Consider the following 18,256-nt stretch of genomic DNA (forward strand, 5'->3'; position numbering starts at 1 on the left):
GGTCCAAATGGCGCTTAGCGTTGCGCCACATTATAGCCACACGGATAATAACAAGCAAAGCCCGTACAAGCGTGTATTAATTCGAGACAACAAGCCTTTATAGATCCGATAGACTATATTAGTGAATGATAACTTCTCCAGGTTGCCCAACTATTTCCCGCTTGCTTTCTCCGTACTTGTCTTTACCAGGAATAGGCTTGATTTCCATGGATCTCTTCCCCTTGAGTTCAGACGCAAGTGATCCGTTGTTATAAGCCATGGTTAGTTTGTGAGCTATATCTAGTACGAGAAGTCCCAGTTCTCGGGCTTTGCCGAAAGGCATAAATGCGCCGAAATCCGAATAATAATGATGCTGTGAGCGAACTGGATCGCCGATGCATTAGTTGATATGAGATGATCAAATAGACAAATATGCAAACCTATTGTAACTAGACTAGCGCATTCGTCACCTCCTGATTTTCTCCAATCAAATACTACTTGCTGTAGCACTTCGAAATGCTCCTTCCATAGGGTGAATCCCTCGCTATTCATAATCAGTAATGGAGGCCGAGTTTCGTAAGCAACGGGAAGTGTGCCGGGGAGGGGAAGTGGGTCCATCCAAGGGTCAAGCAAAACGACCTTGTCGATAGGAAGTTGGTTGTGGCCTTCGGGTGGGGGACTAGATAAAAGAGAAAGCTAGGCGAGGTTAATGCGTATTGAGTAAACACTGATTGACGCGATTCAAATAAACGGGACACACTGATGTAGCTCCCCCAAATGAGTGGCCTGTCAATAGAATTTTTGAAAAATCAACTTGATCCTTGAAGCTGTCCCAACCCGAGAAATTATCCATCGATACTGTATCGCCCCGGTTCCCTTGAACAATGTGTTTGAATGATTCATATGATTCGTAAACTTCTCGAATCCTAAATTTCAGTTGCTCTACTCGGAGAGGTAGCTTCCCCTTTGGCTGCTCTTCCCAGCTATTAAGATACTTGGTGTGAGGGTTGTGTAAATAAGACCAGTATTGAATACACACCTAATATCGTCATTTTGAAAGTAGAGCTTTGGAATTGGCTTTCCTGTCTCTTCATCTGTGGGCATTACCGAGGGTCCACTTCCATCCCGGTGCTCCAGTGCGATAACAACCATTCCCTGAGAAGCAAGCCGTCCGCAATAGTCACTTGCAATATACAATCTTAAATTATTATATTGACCAGGGCGCTTGAACCACACCTACCTGTACGTGAAGCGCCCACCAGCCAAACCTATCAGTAGTAAAGAATTTAGAATAGGCACAACCTAGTCAAAAACTTTTTTGAAACTAGCTACCATGCGAGAATATAACTAATGGCCATTTAGCGGTCGAGTTTGTAAGTGTCTCAGCAGAGGAATCGGTCTCGCGTGACGTCGGAGATTCGATCTGTGGTCTTAGTGGTGCATCTGCGTACGCAGGAAGCTACTGAAAAGTCAGTGACTCACTTTACGCACACTATCCGGTCCTTACTTTAATGAATCGTGCAAATAAGTATACCAATGGCCCTGTATCAATCTGTTAACGCCCAGTCCTGTATGGATGGCCGGGCAAGCCTACATAATAACCAGTAAGACCTGGCTAAACATTGCCCGGGTGAGCGTTGTTTTGTGTCATGTGAATATATCGTTGGGGTACGTACAAGCAAACTTTGCCCAGCCAGCAGTCGCGATGTGCAACGGTCTAGGTGAGCGTATTAGCGACCTTGCGACACATGCATAATGACAAAGCTTGAACTCACCGAGGGAGCCAGTTAACACCCCGATTTCCATGGGGCCGGTCGTCGGTGGTAGGATAATACACACTGTATGCTATCTCTTCTAATTTAAGTGCAGGCCGTCCATTGAAGCGAGCGCTGCCGCACACACGACTTGGTCGAATCGGTTTTGTAAGCGTAGTGACACCAACAGGAAATTTGCCCTTGTAGTCCGGGAGACGCATCTAGTTGTCAATATAAAATTCGTTTACAAAAAGCTACAAAGGATGTAGGTGTGCCAATGATTTGGCCAAGATTCGACGATGGTGGAACTGAAAAAAGGATTTATTGCATATGAGGATCGAGGTGACGCCCAGATGAGGTCATATTCGGATTATTAGATCATGTGACCGTGTTATTATAAATTTATACTTTTTTCAATTTTTTGGCACTGCGGTTCTGCACATAGCGACTCCAAATGGGGCTTTTTCTACATTGGTTGGAAGTGGGGATGATATCATTGGGCAGAGGGTGTGACATGATTCCTGCGCGACCGAGAGTCGAGATGAGTGCTTCCACCATGAGGACACAATGGAATGTATCGAGGTGGCTAGTTCGGATGCGACACACGAGGTAGTCCCCAAGCCTACTCGGGTGGATACTCGCAACGAGCAGAGGTCGTACAACGGTCGGCCGGCTCACAAGCCGTACCATTAATAATATTTTTGTTCTATGAGGGCTTCGTTTGATTGTTGTGAGGCCAAGCGTATGAGCGCCTGTGTGTTGCTAGGGATGTTCTACATGCACACAACTCTTGTCAACAATTGTTGTTGCGCCGAGTCACACATATCGGAACACCCGTATTGTTCCTAGTACCTGAGCGGGTTGAGGTATTTCAGCGTATTTCAAGGCTACACGTTACGTATGTATTGTCAGTTTTATCGGCGTGGACCGCGTTTGGCAGGACGCGTTCATTTGTTGATCAACACAGGAACGGGCAGGTCGGGTGATGAATACAGTTCATGCTAAATTTATACACTGGTCGGCTTGGCAGAGGTACAAATTTAGACTACTGGGACCTGGAGTGTCTGCTCGATTTATACAACTTGAGGCCAATTTTTAGCAAAGAAATTGTTGCATGAGAATGCATCTTATCCCGGATATCCTGTGAGAACTTTATTCGCAATAACCCCTTCGAGCTCGCATATTCTCTTCCAAATTTCCGCGTGTTGGAATTTTATCCGACATTCCCTTATCGTCATTGATTTGGTAAAAGAATTCAATATTACGATGACACTGCCCGCCGGTCACTAAATAGCGCTATTGATCCACGTCAAAGTTCGGCACTGGGTTGAGATTCCAAGCTAAGAATCTCGGCTTGGGTTGGGTTATGGAGTGGGGGAAAATACAAACTGTGTACCGATAGAGAACATATTCTAAAAAGACTCTACTAAATAGGCAGCATATAGTCAATCGATGCATGGCTGGCCATTTGTGTACTAAAAGTGAGATATTCTACCCGAGGGTATATTTAGAGACAAGGAAGCGCCGAGGCCAAGAGTAAGCTTGATCGGCGCGAGGCGATATTGGGGATCACCGTGATTGGTTGCTCGGTGACAAGAAGTCGATTCGGCAACGATCAGCGAGATATGACCCTGAGGTTGGCAGCCTTTTTGAAGGAGCGCAACGAATAACGGGCTCCCTTGTGTGTCTTGAGTTTTCCTCTCTCGTTCGGACGGTGTGTAATTCGAGTGAATATTCGCTGGATTAGATCCCTCTTTGGCTATTTGTGGTCTATTTTTGAAACCCCTGTCATTTCTCAATTCAAACATCAACACCCTTCCGATCCGGCAGAGACACCGCATTTTTATAAGGCTTGGCGCCCATTCCGGATTCTGCAAGCGACTCTTCCCCTCGCTCGACCGCGTCACTTTACGACTGTCATGTTCACGCTCACTGCATTCCTTGCCCTTCTCGCTGCCCCTGCTGTGCTCGCTCACCCCATTGAGCACGTTCATGTTGAGCAGCGATCATTGGGCGCCAGGTGGTTTCACGAAGTCGGTCACCCTGCCCATACCCTCTTTGCCCGTCAGAGCAATTCAACCGCACCCACCCCGGGCTCTCCTAGTAAGTAACACCCTCCCGTTTGGAGCACGGCTTTGTTGACTGTATACATAGACTGGGCAAAACAATATCCCGCTGGCAAGGCGACTAAAGACACTCTTAAGCCCGAGTGGGTTGATGCATTGAACAAGGCTGTATCGAATGGTCTCATTCCTACCAACGTTCCAGTCGCCAAACAGAGTGGTGGAGCTGCGCCCTCTTACTCGAACAGTACTGGTAAAATGGACCCAGCCAAGCAGCCTATTTGCTCCAGCTCGTCGCAATGCAAGGGTGATGGTCAAATTTACGATGTTCCCGATGGCATTGTCGCATTATCCTTTGATGATGGCCCTCTTCCAGTAAGTAGTCCCTGGAAGTTCTTGGGCGCAACTAATAAACACCCGAATCAGCCTTCAAAGAAGCTTTATGAATTCCTTCGTCAAAACAACCAAAAGGCCACTCATTTCTATATCGGCAAGTAGATGATTTCGCTTTTTCCAATAACCCAATTTAATCGAGTTCAACAGGCCAAAACATTGTTGAGAACTATCAGTTATTGACGGAGGCCTTCGAAGTGAACGGTGACGATATCGCGGTCCACACATGGTCACATCGCTACATGACCACGCTCAGTAACGAGGAGGCTTTGGCCGAACTTGCCTGGACTATGCAAATCATTCATGATATGACTGGCGGCCGCGTTCCACGTTTCTGGCGCCCACCTTACGGCGACTCGGACAACCGGGTTAGGGCTATTGCTAGAGTATGTTCTAACCTCTAGAAGCTGTTCTTTATCACTAACAATCAAATAGGAGGTGTTGGGATTGACCACTGTGATCTGGAACGATGACACTAATGACTGGGCGATTACCGAGACGCCTGCTACGCAAACCGTTGCTGGTGCCACAAAAATACTGCAGAAGGCTTACAGTGGACCCAAGTCTCCGGGTCTATGCATTCTTGAGCACGAACTTTCAGACCAGTCCGTCAGCATCTTTATGGACACTTTCCCGTTGATTGCTCAGAACGGCTGGACTGCCAAGTCCATTCCGGATGCCGTTGGTTCTTCCTTCTATCTGAATGCGGCCGACAATACGAGCCCGGTAACAACCGTTGGAATTGCTCAACCCGTCCCTACTCTTGTTGCAACCACCACCACCACTGCCAGTAATTCTACGAGCAGCGGAAACTCGAGCAGCGGCTCCGGTTCGAACTCTGGTTCCGAATCGTCTCACTCAGCTGCACTCCCTAATGCTGCTTGGCCAGCATGGCTTAGTTTAGCAGCGGTGATCCCCATGTCCGTCGCACTATTCTGATCGACTGTAGACGATTTCTCGGTTTAGTATTTTCATTCTGTATCCGTGACGCTTGTTTTGGGTTGAACTTTTTCTGTGTCATTTGCTCTTCATCAGGTTACCGACCTGATGGACTTATTTATGCCAACATTTTATGGCTGTGGTGATTGATGTTTTGGACACTGTCTGTCTCGATATTTTCTTTTTTAATGTGAGATAGGCAGGCATTACTGATGCAGAATAAAATTCACGACTTGATCATTCTTTCACTGTGGTGTGATAAGATCCTGAAAATCAGTACATCAGTAAAAGGTTCCTTTTGTCAGTAGGATATGGCCTGACAATTACAATATTAGTATGCCTCCCTCAGCATGAATCAGACTATGGAAGAATTGATACCTAAAATCAGTATGTATTGATCTTGATTTCAGCTCAATTCTCACTTAAACACACCCACTGATTTTCAGCATTATAACCTTGTACAGTGTTTGGGGTATTTTGCATTGATTGGGCAACAGGAATCATATTTAGCATACAAGAACCTATTCATTTGTGCCATAATTAAAATGCTTATGCATATCAAGGTTTGGTTATTCATCAGATTACCCCAAGTAGGCACTGCCTCTTCAAGATCTTAAAAGTCGAATGAGTTGGTATACATTCGGTAGTTCTGTGTTTTGGTACTTGAAATACCTTGGGTGAATGGAGGCGTGGCTATGATGTGGCTGACTATATGCGTGTAACTCGCAAGCCCACTCGTCTCGTACAGGTGCTCGCTAGAATTCTGGTTTTTCTATTGTATATTCAAGGTATTTATAAATTATATGAACTACTGTGGCGTGACATCTGTATCATACACTCTGCGCCACACAGCCGCCCTTCCACCCACCTTGATGTGATATCAGCGCAATTCGAAGTGAGCAACTATACACAAGCTATGACCTATGACTAAGAGCACCCGGTAAATAACTAGAGTATGACCGATGTACAGTTCAAAATTGTGAAGCCTTGAGCAGACACCGCGGTTGTTTTTAGCTCGGATTTAAACTTTATTAAGCCCAGAAGGTAATTTATCTGCCAAGTTGGCGTGACGTAAGTAGTTTCTCGGGGCTAAATAAGCTACCTTTTTTGATCTGTCGCCGATCAGGAACCTTCTGTCAACCACATCAGTGTTTGGCTCTCGCCAGCTATAGACCACTCGGCTTTACGATTATTTGGATTGGAATACACATAGGCATTAGGGAATACTGGTCTATATCGATAGGCAATACAGAGCTCGGGCGACACTTTTAGAATAGCACAAGATTGAATTCTTTGACAATTTCAATATGGTACGCTGATATTGCTTCCCCTTTGAACCACTTCTGGAATCCGGTGATTGCTAGGTGCGTGAAAAGGCTAGATAGACACCTAGCGTTGGACCGGTTCGTCAAATCATTCACCCAGTAATCTAACTAACTGGACACCTATCCTCAATATCTAGTGGGTCCCATTGAAAAGTGCGTGTGTTAAGCATGCGCTAGCCTCGTGTGGTCAACCAAGAGAGTTTTTACACTAGGCTCGCTTCTCTGGTTTTAGTATGGATGGTGAGAGGTGCGGCTTCAGCTTAGCTTTGTCTGGACCTTGAGCTCGACACCCCGACCTGCATTGGCCATGGAAGCGCCTTTTACCCCTACTCCGACCTTGACTAATGATATTTGAACTCAACTATGAGTAAGAAACACTATGTAAACCAATTTACAGCTAAATTGCAGTCGCCAATACTCCCAAAATAGGAAAGATCAGCGCTCCAACGTAAATGAACACTCTGGGTCAGGCGTATGGCATATACCCCAGTAGCATTATCCCGCCCTCGTGCAAGTATATTACCCTTGATCGGTACGATTAAGTTTTACCTCAGCGTGCAATCCCGAATGTTTCCTGTACAGTATAATGCTGTCACCTTCACCTCCGTAAGAACCTGCCCGCTGCATATGACTTGTGAATTCAAATGGATAGAGCGAATACAAGTACGATTCAGACCTACTATTTTCTCCACCGGAATGATTTCACAATAGAGGCGGAGTCAAGGGTGGATATTAGAGATCACGAGCAGCTTGAGCCTCGAGCTATGATCACAGCAGAATGGAATCAAGTTATGGTACATAGTATTACAATGGTATATGTAGAAGATACGACTACAGCCTTTGAATCCAATCTACAATATTTTTGAGGGTATTGCTACGTTCCGGTTCCCACAAAGGCAGGCATACAAAGTCGTGAATAGCGTCTGCAACCTCATCGTACACAAACGATTCTTTGGGTATATCAACTGCCATCCGCTCCTGAAGAGTTCTTATGGCATCAAGTAAAGTTTCGCCTCCTCCGCCTACAACATAGCAGGGCGGGAACCCACTGAACATACCCTGAACGACCTCGGGACTCATCTCTAACGAACCAGGGGCAACGTATGGGTTTTGCCGAGCATCTTGTACGGAAATATTCCCAAGCAGAGAGCGAAGGCCATACTGGCCCATTGATTCTGGATCTATCTGGGGACGAACAAAGTCGCTCTTTGAGTTTTCGAAAGCCACACTATTGGGTGCTCCATAGTGTGTTCCAGTAGGGTCCGCCCAGGGCGAGAACAAAATAAGGCCACCCGGTGCACCCATCCCGAGCTCGGGGTGATCGCGTAGATAGCGGACTAGAGATTGTGCAATATTTCCGCCAGCGCTGTCCCCACTAATGAATACGTTCTGCGGTTTGAAACCAAGAGTGCGTGTAAGATAGAGGTATCCCGCAAGTGTGTCAAGGAGTGCCGTCGGAAACGGTCCATTCGTATGTTGTGGATTGGAAGCAGAGAGGCGGTATTCGATCGATATTGTACGAGTGAAAGTCGTGTGACCGTACTCTAGGAAACCACGAGGGATATAAGAAGTCAGGTCTTCTGGATGAGCCGTACCCATCTAATTGTGGAGAAACGTCAAGCAAAGGACATTCACAGGGAAATGTGCTTAGGCTTACCACAAAGGCCCCTCCATGTATGTGCATCAGTACTTTCTCTCCGTCGTGCGCAAGAGGAATTTCAGCCCCAGCCCCCCATCGTCCGTAACCATAAGCTGGAATGCGCACAGACTCTGTACTACAAGCATCTGCGAACCGTTTGACTTCTCCTACAATGAGATTGGAGGGGACTTTGTCGAGCCAGATAAAACGAGTGCCATTGCAGTCCCGCGAGGGGACCTCCTTTGTAGGATCTCGCCCACGAAAGTCTCCTGTTTCCATCGGCATTTCTTCATGAAAGTAGGTTTTAGATAATAGGAATAAAATAGTTGTAGGATAGTTTACCTATCAGTTCTCGGAGAATATTGACCGCAAGCGTCTTCTTCAAAGTCCAAGAGGGACGAGGTCGGTCCGCACCTATGGAGTAAAGCAAGATCCAGAATGGAACCTTGGCAATAACGGTAGTAACTTTGGATCCAACATAGAGCGACCGGAATGGTTCAGTATGAATTAGCTTGGCCATAGATATTAGGGGGGAAGAGCTATGCTGGTCAAGAGTACCAGGCAGAGGTTTAAAAGGGCTGGGGCTGATTTCCGAACTCATGGTGCTTTCTCTAAATTGGTAATTTATTTGGTGGTGTAACTCAAAGCGCAGAGATGTTTCCCGCGCGTACGCCCACGGAGTTTTGGTATTCTCACAATCTGAAACCTCCCAAATACAGTACTGAAGGAGTATTACACGCACATCACAATTAAAGGGGATTACGTTAGATGAATGTTACTCAGCGCTACTTTGATTACCAGGTGCTCAGCCGCCACCCCGTGATGCCGCTTATTTGCTTATTGCAGGGGTATGCGGCAAGGAAGGGTGTGCGACGCGACTCTATCTACAGTGCGTCGCATTGATCGGGTTTACGAATTCAGGCATCTGCGGAAGATACGATCCCAAAAACTAATGGGCTTATAATTCGAGTCCAGCTAATACTAACCTACATGTGCACTCGCCTAGGAAGTATAGGTATATGGCCCTGGTCGGTATACTTACTAGATATAGATGCTATTGTGAAGCTTCTTTTTCACACCATTGCCTAGGGGAATTTTATAAATCAAATATAGCCGAATCACCGACATGATCGCAGCTGCTTTAGGATATTTTCCCGACGATTCTTATTCACCCTTATATTCGTTATATCACACTATCATCGGTACACAGAGATACGCATTAGCATTAACATGTAGCGTTCGGCCCAACGGCTAAGTAATAGTAATGCAAGCGCAACAATCACACCCAACCCTTCGGTAATAAACCCCAGATAATACCAGTGCGGAGTGTCAGGATGTTGGCATAAGCAAGTCGGTCTAGTTTCTCCGCCCGATATGAAAGGCACACGGAAGTTACTGTTCAAATGATCCTGGCAATCATCCCGCTTGGCAGCGATAATTTTGGCGAGCTCGCGGTTGGGAAACCCTGCACATGGCAAGAATCGGCAGCTATATGCGGGCCGCTCGGTGTTCGGCTATAGGTTCAACATCCAAGTGAGCATATGCGCTCGGGCAGTATATGCATTGCGCAATTCAATCTTCAATGACTCTTATGTATGCACTTGAAGGTATAAAATGAGTTGAAGGGCTGCGATTTCAGACATCGGCAGCTATTAGTCGTATCCACTTAACTACTCTTCGAGCACTTTCAGACTTACTTTTCATTCTCAAGATGATGTTCAACAAGATCGTTGCTGTTGTCACCGCTGTTGTTGGCGCTAGCTCCTTGTTGGCTGGTGTAGCTGCCCTACCCACCAACATCACCGAGTCTGCGGTTGGAGCGCGCTCGATCAACCCTGCCGGTAACCACGTCGGACAAGTACGTAGCCCTTCACTTATCGAGTTGGCTCAACTGACAGTCATATCCACTATAGTTGACTTACTGTATGCAATAGCTTCAAAGCAGTACTCATATACATAGCTAACCCTTTAATAGTCGATATTGGTCTTGGCGCTTGTGGCTGGCGGAACGTAAGTATCATTTCTGTCACAATAAATAACCATTATTAATTATCTCCTTTCATACAGACGAACACTGAATGTAAGAAGGTTGTAATATGATCGTTAGGCCTCAGTATTAAATTACCTTGACACAGGGGTTGCTGCCATCTCTCACGAGCTCTACGACAACTGGCCAGGCTACACCGGTAGGTTAAATACTTTACCGCATTTGGATATTCTTTACTAAGCACTTGTGTTTAGGTGGAAACCCCAACAATAACCCTGTGTAAGTAGCCTTGTCGAGCTAATAAAACCAATACGGTGTCTAATATCCGGAATAGCTGCACCACTCCCCACACTGCTGACATCACCTGTGAGTATTGGATCGAGCAAATTTAGCGGTATCGCATACTCATAAATTCGTATCAAGACGGCGGCAAGACCATCCGTGTCGGAATCGTCGACCGTTGCGAAGGCTGCGCTCTCTGGGACGTCGATCTTTCGCCTTCTGCCTTCCAACAGGTGCCGTACTTTCCCGAGTTTTTCGATCCATCAAAAAAACTGACTTTGCTTTGTAAACAACCCAGTTTGCTCCGTTGGCTTCCGGTCGTCTCTATGGTGCTACGTGGCACTTCAACTAAAGACTCGCACGCTATTGCGGGTCACGTCGGTGTAAAATCGGGCTGGCTGTAGAATTTTAGATTTAGATTGTGTAAATGTACTAGATGAAGTAGAGTATGTACAATCTGATTTTGTTACCTCTTTTTAACTTCAACCCTAGCGAGTGATGACGACCTGAACTCTGAAATCGCTATGAGTTTGCCTGTAGACCGATAAAACTGGCTTGGTGATTGACCAAGGTGTAAATCTAACCTTTGCCCTGTCACCGGGCGATCATCGGTTGGGACTTGAAAGTAAGTTGTATGCGCAACTACTTTTCGCAACATTTTGAAATTCAGCTCGCCGCATATACACAGCCTAGCCCATCGAATTGTATTAACATTACCACTAGAACCAATACACGTCTACCTCTAAAGGAATTTATCTATACGAATGTCAAATAAAAAAAAAATAGTCTACACGGATCCTGCCTAACCTGATCCAATCCAAGAAATTAGAACGAAATAAGAGTACCGCGTGAGTCTACAGTCTTGATGCCCAACTTGGAACATCGTTGGGAGAATGTGGTCAAGTAGTTCTCGACCTGAGGCGGTATCGATTGGGATGCCGAATACCCGCCAATCATCTCATCGTCCAGGAACCGAATAGTCTTGAGTTTGGGGAACGAGCCTCCGATAAGCATGTCCAAGTGCGAGTCTAGGTATTCTAGCGCGGCCCGACCGGCTTGACCTGCCTCGAACGAGGCCATGAGCAAGTCGGGGGCAACAGTCCTGAGTCCAACAGTCTCAACCTTGTCCATCGCGCACAGAGGCGGGGTCCATGACACGGGATACACAATCTCCCTAAGCGCCGTACACTTTTCGAGAAGCTCGACCAAAGGAGCGACGGGCGCGAACCGTTCGTCGTCTCGTATGTCGAGCGACTCGAGTCGAGGCCCGTGGATCTCGAAAAATTGGCGAAGCGCGGCGGTATTGATTGCCACGTTTCCTCCGAAATGGAACGTTCCGATGAGAGTGAGGTGGGTAAGAGAGGGCAGGTCAGCGGTCGTGAGGAGTGGCAGCGTGTCTGCGCCGCGTATCTCGGCCAGACGGAGTGTCAGGGATTTCAGGGAGGGTATGTTGGCCGGTACCGGTGTAGGCGGTGCGGGAAGCGAACGGCCCGTTCGAGCGCCGGGGTTACATCCTCGTAAATAGAGTGTGTCGAGATTCGGCAAGGCTTCGACAAGAGTTCGAACGTCGGCCGTAGATGGGTATGCTTCGCCCGTCCAGCCGATAGCTCTGAGGGACTCGTGGGCCGCGAGAGCAGCCAAGACATCGGTTGCTACACCGCCTGCACCCGACAGTAGACCGACCTCGTATGTGACGAGGCGAGGGCAGGAGGCGATGATACGTGCGACCCCGATCGCGTGCGCTGGGCGGACCGTCGAACCCGTCCATTGGGTTGCAAATGCGATTTTCAGCGTGCGGACCCACCGGCCGATGTGCTCGTGTGATACGAAATCTGCGAAACTGTCGACCGATTCAACCGACTTGAGTGTGATGTTTTCGAGAACATATTCTTCGACTAATGAGTGGAATAGACGCGATGTTGCGTTGAGATGTCGACGGGTTGAAAGTCCAAGCGCTCGTGCTTCTTGTTCAGAGCTTGTGCATTCAAAAGGACTGGATTCCGTGGGGTCTGATAACAAGGGCAAAGAGGGTGCAGTCAAGGTAGCAAAGTAGAAAATATGACGCAAGATTTCTTCGGGGAGACGAGGGGTGATAGACATGATGGTAGCAGGAAGTTGGCAGGCGTTGGTTTGGTTGCGGGGCATTATATGTTAGCAACTAGTCACTTGTAATTTATGGCGGGTCTGCGAAATCCGATTAGTGGGCGGACAGTCATCGGATAGCGAGGGGGGGGGGTAGGGTGTTCAACCGGTACGATGCGGGGGTAAGAGTGTGGGGAATTTTGGAATGGCGACACCTGGCGTGATGATTAGCTCCCTATCGGATTTAGAAAGAGGCAATACTGGGGATTATGGTAGCTTATTCTGTAGATTGGCCCTATCATATCTATTCACGGGGTAAAGTAATTAACAGGCTGGATTGACTTTATCGGACGAAGGTTATTGCACCGCACGATGATTCTAATGATTCCAAGAACCACACTTATTGCAACGCTTGTAGTTTAAACATGCCTGACGTAATCGACGTAAACCTCCACCATTGCGTCAATCGGAAAGGTGATTAAATAGCCAAAAGCCCACGGGTATGCATATAGATATTTTCTATGCTTATAAACCAGCAATATACTAGTGTACAGACTATACGTCTGCCTCTGGAGTGTGCGCTCGCTTGACACTGCTCGTCATAAACCAGGTCTCGGATGTGGTCGCGCTTAGTCGAGGTCGAGGACTCGTCTGTCCTGGTGAAGAACTCCGACCACTGCCCGAGGGCTTGGCATCCTCATCGTCCCAAGGCCAGTTCGAAACCTCTGGAAGGTCGCCCCGTCGCTTGGCTTTCCCCTTTGCCTCTTTTCCTTGCACCGAGTGGTACCCTGTACCAGGAGGAGTCGGCAATGGCGAGGGAGACGGCGGAGGAGAAGAGGCTTCCTTTTTTCCTCTAGGAGTTGTGCTGCCATCGTCGGATTCGGAATGTCTCGAGTCCATAAAACGGTCCTGCTCTTCGGTATTTGAAATGGACGATATAGGCAAGGTTGGAGACTTGTCCTTTAGCTTGACGATCGAATCGATCAACCAGAACTGAAGGACATTCATCACAATAGGAAACAGACCCATTACGCTGTAAAATAGAGACAATGAGTAGGTATAATTCGAACGTGCGAGATGGGCTTACAAAACAACTTGGATCGACGCGTCCCCGTCGGTCCAGCTAAGCAGCCAGTCGCCTATTGTGAATAGCCCAGGCCATACCGCAAAGAGGGCAACGACCGAGAGCTTCATGAGAAGCAGGGCGGTCACGTAAACTGTGGCCTATAAGATGTGTAATTAATGACTACATACTCATAACGAATTCAAAGGCAACGTACCTGTCGCAACCAGTAGACCTTGCTAGGAGGTACACCTCCATAGTCTCCCGAGCGGAACCCTTTTAATTTGAGTTTGGTAGCCAAGAGCCACGTCCCAGAGTGGAGGAATGCATATATCAAACCAACACCAACAGTAGTATCGACCAAGACGTTGAGAAAATACAATGTGCACGGATTGTTGGAGCTGTGGTGCGCAACCAAATCGGAGATGAAAACATTCGAAAAATGAATGAATATTTGGCCGACTATTTGTTTTGATATGTCGAATATCCTGTTTTGAATCTTAGCCCACCGCAAAGTGCGGGTTGAGAGTCAACGTACCAGATGCGCCATGGTCTCCTCGGGCTTTCGTGGTTACGTTTCCATACGAGACTTAGTATAACAAATATACCCATAAGGCCTTGGACAACGAGGGCTGTAGGACCCAATAGTCGACATCGTTTGACGTCGGTAGGAGGTATAGGAAGTGGGATGGCAGGCGAGGTAGATGATGGGTCCGAGGACGTTATAGTGGCCGTAGCAACTTCGGCCAATATGGACCGGGCATTGGCAAACATTAGAGAATGACTAGCAGCGATACAAGTATGAGATACGGTGTGCGATGGTGGCCCTTGGTGGGCAGCCGAAGCTTGGCCCAGGCTCCGGATTGGCGTGATGACAAATCCCCAAGGACCTCTCATTAGTCGCACCGCAAATCACGTGTATCATTGCTGACACGACCCACCACAACTCGGATACGCCCTAGACAAGTAGACTGTGTATTGAATAGAATGTCGTCTTTCTTTGGCCGATCCGGTACTCCCAACCAAGACCCACGCGCTGGTAGTGGTGGACAATACAACTCACTTCCTTCGGGCCCTCGACCTGGTGGGGCTCGGGTACCGCCGCCTCCAGCACCCCGAGGTGCAATGCCCCCGCAGCAGGGTGGCCAATACGATTCCTATACCTCTCGAGCACCTCCAGCAAACTACGGTGGCTCGGGATACCCAGATGAGAAACGGGGAGGCAGAGATGCTTTGATGTCTTCCGGTCGTAGAGGTGGCCAGTGAGTTCACATTGTATACGTACTTTGAATGGGAATTAACGCAAGATAGATTCGCCGTGGTCGAATGTCCTAATACGGCCCTTGCATTAACCAACTGTCTCGTCGTACACCCGAATGACTTTTCTCAGAAGGAGCACGTATTGGTGAAGCACGACTTTCCTTTGACAGTCATGTAAGTCGTTTCATTGTCATGATCGGTGTTGTGTCTCAGCGTAACTCTCACAGACACGATACCACTGGTCAACTGCGCCCTGGCGAAGTCGGAGCCACTCGCGTACAACGCATGTGGATAGGCTTATCGGTCCAGGGCGACTCGGTTTCCGTCGAGCCACTGAATCTTGAGTCCAGAGGCAACGATATTTATCTTGGAAGCCTTGACCTAGAAGTCGGCCTCTGGAATCCCAAACAGGCCGTTGACCAGCAGTTCAGTGCTGACGACTTGAGCGCCGGGTTTGCCAAGGTGTGCTTGACATAGCCCAATTATTTCTAGTAAACTCACGCATAAATGACTGTTGCAAGGCTTACAACGGTCTAGTCTTCACGCCCGGCCAAATCCTCGCATTCGATTTTCACGGCATAACCCTCAAGTGTATTGTTACCGGTCTTCAGGTCGTCGAACTCGCAGCCATCCAGTCCAAGCGAGGAGGAGACTCAAATGCAGGGTCAAGTGGACCACGTACAGGCATTCTCATGCCACAGACCGAAGTCAATTTTATCAAAGCTGGGGACAGTAATCTAAAAATCAAGTCCTCCGCCCGTAAGCCAGCAGCAAACTCGATCATTGCTCCCAATTTCAAGTTTGAGGATATGGGCATTGGTGGTCTCGACCAGGAATTTGGAGCTATTTTTCGTAGGGCGTTTGCCTCGCGTGTGTTTCCGCCTGGGTTGGTTGAAAAGCTGGGCATTCAGCACGTCAAGGGTGGGTTTCATACGCATATGCGCTACTCCTGGGTTTATTAACAACACGATAGGTATTCTGTTGTATGGTTCACCCGGTACCGGAAAGACGCTCATGGCTCGGCAAATTGGGAAAATGCTCAATGCACGCGAACCCAAGATCGTCAACGGTCCTGAAATTTTGAATAAGTACGTTGGAGCCAGCGAAGAGAACATTCGAAAACTGTTTGCGGATGCCGAGAAAGAGGTGGGTACATGGCTATAATAGCGTTGACAGAGGCTAATAAATGCTATAGTACAAAGCTAAAGGAGAGGAAAGTGGACTCCACATTATCATCTTTGATGAACTGGATGCCATCTGCAAGCAGCGTGGATCAACCAACAATGGTACTGGAGTTGGTGACAGTGTCGTCAATCAGCTCCTGTCCAAGGTATGTCATTTCCCCTAAAAACTATCAGCAGAATACCAACACTTCCTTTAGATGGACGGTGTAGACCAGCTGAACAATATCCTGATCATTGGAATGACCAACAGGAAAGACATGATCGACGAAGCCTTATTGCGTCCGGGTCGTTTAGAGGTCCACATGGAAATCTCCCTACCAGATGAAAAGGGTCGTCTGCAAATCTTGAATATCCACACTGCGTCGATGCGAAAGCATGGCGTTCTTGACTCGGATGTCGATCTTTTGGATCTTGCCTCCCGCACCAAGAACTTTTCGGGTGCGGAATTGAATGGTTTAGTCAAGAGCGCGACTAGTTTTGCAATGAATAGGCATGTCAAGGTATGTGAGGATAATGTTTGACTATGATATGACTAAATGATTGTCCAGGTCGGAACAATGGCCGGAATTTCAGATGATATCGAAAACCTGCGAGTCAATATGGCTGATTTTGACCACGCACTAGAGGAAGTACACCCTGCATTTGGTGTTGCCGAGGAGGAATTGGCGCAAGTCATTCAAAACGGGATTATTCACTTTGACCAGGGTGTTGATGTGAGCTTTTATTCCGCAGCCTCGAGGCTCTGACGCTGAGGCATTTACAGGCGACATTACGTGATGGTAGGCTCTTTGTCGAGCAAGTCCGCACCAGTACGCGTACTCCACTCGTCAGTTTGCTTCTACATGGTAAGATGTCCGTCCGTTGTTTAATCAACAAGGGCTGAATCTGTCGTAGGTCCTCCCGGTGCAGGAAAGACTGCTATGGCTGCAACCATTGCGCAAGCATCCCAATTCCCATTCATCAAACTCGTGTCACCCGATCATATGGTTGGATTTTCCGAGCCTCAAAAGATCGCAGCAATTACCAAGGTGTTCCAAGACTCTTACAGGAGTCCGCTGAGTGTGATTGTCGTGGACAATATTGAACGTTTGCTTGGTAAGTCTAGTGCTAATACCAAATGAGATAATATAGCTAACTGGCTTTAGACTGGGTTCCTATTGGTCCTCGATTCTCAAATGGAGTTTTGCAGGCACTAATGGTTCTTATGGCAAAGCGCCCGCCCGCGGTGAGTAGTCTCCCGCAGCCCAGAGGACAACGCGTCTGACGTGTTCCCGTCTCGCTTGCAGGGAAAGCGCCTTCTTGTTATCGCCACCACGACTATCAGGCCAATGCTAACAGATATGCAAATGTCGGAAGTCTTCGATGCCGAACTCCGCATTTCGCCCATCTCGACCCTGTCAGCTCTAAGCAAAGTATTCGAGGACGTCCAGCTATTCCGCTCGTCCGCTGAACATCGCGAAGCACTGAATCAGCTGCAGATTGCTGGGTTTGGTAACGATGGCAAGTTAAATATTGGCGTGAAGAAGGTGCTGAGCATTGTGGAGATGGCGCGACAGGAACCTGAGGATATTGCACAACGGTTGGTTGGTGCATTTGTAAACTTTGGCTTGTAAATCGTACATGTGGGCGGGACTTGTATTTGTAATGTATTAGGATTAGCAATCAACATCTTTAGACAAGATGAGATGACTATGTGTCATTATGTTGACCAAAAGGACACCGGAGATGAGTTCCCGTACGGTAATCTATGATCCGCTGTCTGTGAGTAGGCACACCTCTCGAGTAGCCTTGTCCTACGGTACTTGAACCTGCGTCCAGATGGTGCAAATGTGAGCGTGGGAACCGGAAATCACTTTGGGATTACATCGGCTCGGATGCGGGCGGGGCTCGGAGTCGATTTCAAGTCTTGGTCATAGTTATTTCATGGACTTCTCGTTGGGGTAAACATGACGAGGTTGACGGGTACGGCGCGCTTGTGACCTTTTGCCATGGTACAGGCACCTATGCTCAAGGCACAAGTGATATTAATCTCGGGAGTCGAGCAGTGAACCATGTGAGCCCCTGCTCAACTCGATTGGTGCGGTACTGCCGCAAAAGCCGATTTACACATGCTTGATTTCAGATGATTCAGCTGATTCCAGATCCAAGACTCGTCGGGTGTTCGGCTCATCTCATCTCCGCATTGTGCCCGGTTCCACTTAAAAGACTAAGGGATACTGAGAACATTCTCGTGCGACCTCCCCAGCCTCTCATAGGACCACATCAGTGTTTTCTTTGTCTGCCCTCCTCCTCTTTCCTGGTACTTT

The 18,256-nt window shown here is 47.8% G+C and overlaps 7 protein-coding genes across 7 annotated transcripts; 3 read left to right on the forward strand and 4 right to left on the reverse strand.

The window, feature by feature from the left end:
* Positions 1–118: 118 nt before the first annotated feature.
* On the reverse strand, positions 119–1,954 carry RhiXN_03891 (uncharacterized protein; the record flags this gene model as incomplete). Its single annotated transcript, XM_043323708.1, has 10 exons — positions 119–363; positions 420–675; positions 740–962; positions 1,019–1,162; positions 1,220–1,247; positions 1,312–1,438; positions 1,487–1,521; positions 1,574–1,594; positions 1,656–1,696; positions 1,755–1,954. 10 exons carry the CDS (start codon positions 1,952–1,954, stop codon positions 119–121), a joined length of 1,320 nt encoding a protein of 439 aa, XP_043176127.1.
* Positions 1,955–3,652: 1,698 nt separating this feature from the next.
* Positions 3,653–5,128, forward strand: RhiXN_03892 (chitin deacetylase; the record flags this gene model as incomplete). Its single annotated transcript, XM_043323709.1, has 4 exons — positions 3,653–3,836; positions 3,888–4,171; positions 4,366–4,575; positions 4,625–5,128. The coding sequence occupies 4 exons, from the start codon at positions 3,653–3,655 to the stop codon at positions 5,126–5,128; spliced, it is 1,182 nt and encodes a 393-aa protein (XP_043176128.1).
* Positions 5,129–7,284: 2,156 nt separating this feature from the next.
* Positions 7,285–8,693, reverse strand: RhiXN_03893 (carbohydrate esterase family 10 protein; the record flags this gene model as incomplete). Its single annotated transcript, XM_043323710.1, has 3 exons — positions 7,285–8,052; positions 8,111–8,379; positions 8,435–8,693. The coding sequence occupies 3 exons, from the start codon at positions 8,691–8,693 to the stop codon at positions 7,285–7,287; spliced, it is 1,296 nt and encodes a 431-aa protein (XP_043176129.1).
* A 1,113-nt stretch (positions 8,694–9,806) lies between these two features.
* RhiXN_03894 (uncharacterized protein) lies at positions 9,807–10,765 on the forward strand (the record flags this gene model as incomplete). Its single annotated transcript, XM_043323711.1, has 8 exons — positions 9,807–9,950; positions 10,006–10,015; positions 10,068–10,102; positions 10,160–10,172; positions 10,228–10,278; positions 10,334–10,358; positions 10,414–10,445; positions 10,503–10,765. 8 exons carry the CDS (start codon positions 9,807–9,809, stop codon positions 10,763–10,765), a joined length of 573 nt encoding a protein of 190 aa, XP_043176130.1.
* A 421-nt stretch (positions 10,766–11,186) lies between these two features.
* Positions 11,187–12,506, reverse strand: RhiXN_03895 (uncharacterized protein; the record flags this gene model as incomplete). Its single annotated transcript, XM_043323712.1, has 1 exon — positions 11,187–12,506. One exon carries the CDS (start codon positions 12,504–12,506, stop codon positions 11,187–11,189), a length of 1,320 nt encoding a protein of 439 aa, XP_043176131.1.
* A 492-nt stretch (positions 12,507–12,998) lies between these two features.
* On the reverse strand, positions 12,999–14,280 carry RhiXN_03896 (vacuolar membrane protein; the record flags this gene model as incomplete). The annotated part of the gene is made up of 4 exons (XM_043323713.1): positions 12,999–13,476; positions 13,531–13,667; positions 13,724–13,994; positions 14,045–14,280. The coding sequence occupies 4 exons, from the start codon at positions 14,278–14,280 to the stop codon at positions 12,999–13,001; spliced, it is 1,122 nt and encodes a 373-aa protein (XP_043176132.1).
* A 213-nt stretch (positions 14,281–14,493) lies between these two features.
* Positions 14,494–17,563, forward strand: RhiXN_03897 (AAA family ATPase; the record flags this gene model as incomplete). The annotated part of the gene is made up of 12 exons (XM_043323714.1): positions 14,494–14,768; positions 14,818–14,940; positions 14,994–15,228; positions 15,288–15,687; positions 15,740–15,912; positions 15,962–16,096; positions 16,148–16,450; positions 16,499–16,663; positions 16,714–16,795; positions 16,845–17,045; positions 17,096–17,175; positions 17,237–17,563. The coding sequence occupies 12 exons, from the start codon at positions 14,494–14,496 to the stop codon at positions 17,561–17,563; spliced, it is 2,499 nt and encodes an 832-aa protein (XP_043176133.1).
* Between the last annotated feature and the right edge of the window lie 693 nt (positions 17,564–18,256).

Source organism: Rhizoctonia solani, chromosome 1 (assembly GCF_016906535.1).
Source record: "Rhizoctonia solani chromosome 1, complete sequence".
NCBI lineage: Eukaryota > Fungi > Basidiomycota > Agaricomycetes > Cantharellales > Ceratobasidiaceae > Rhizoctonia > Rhizoctonia solani.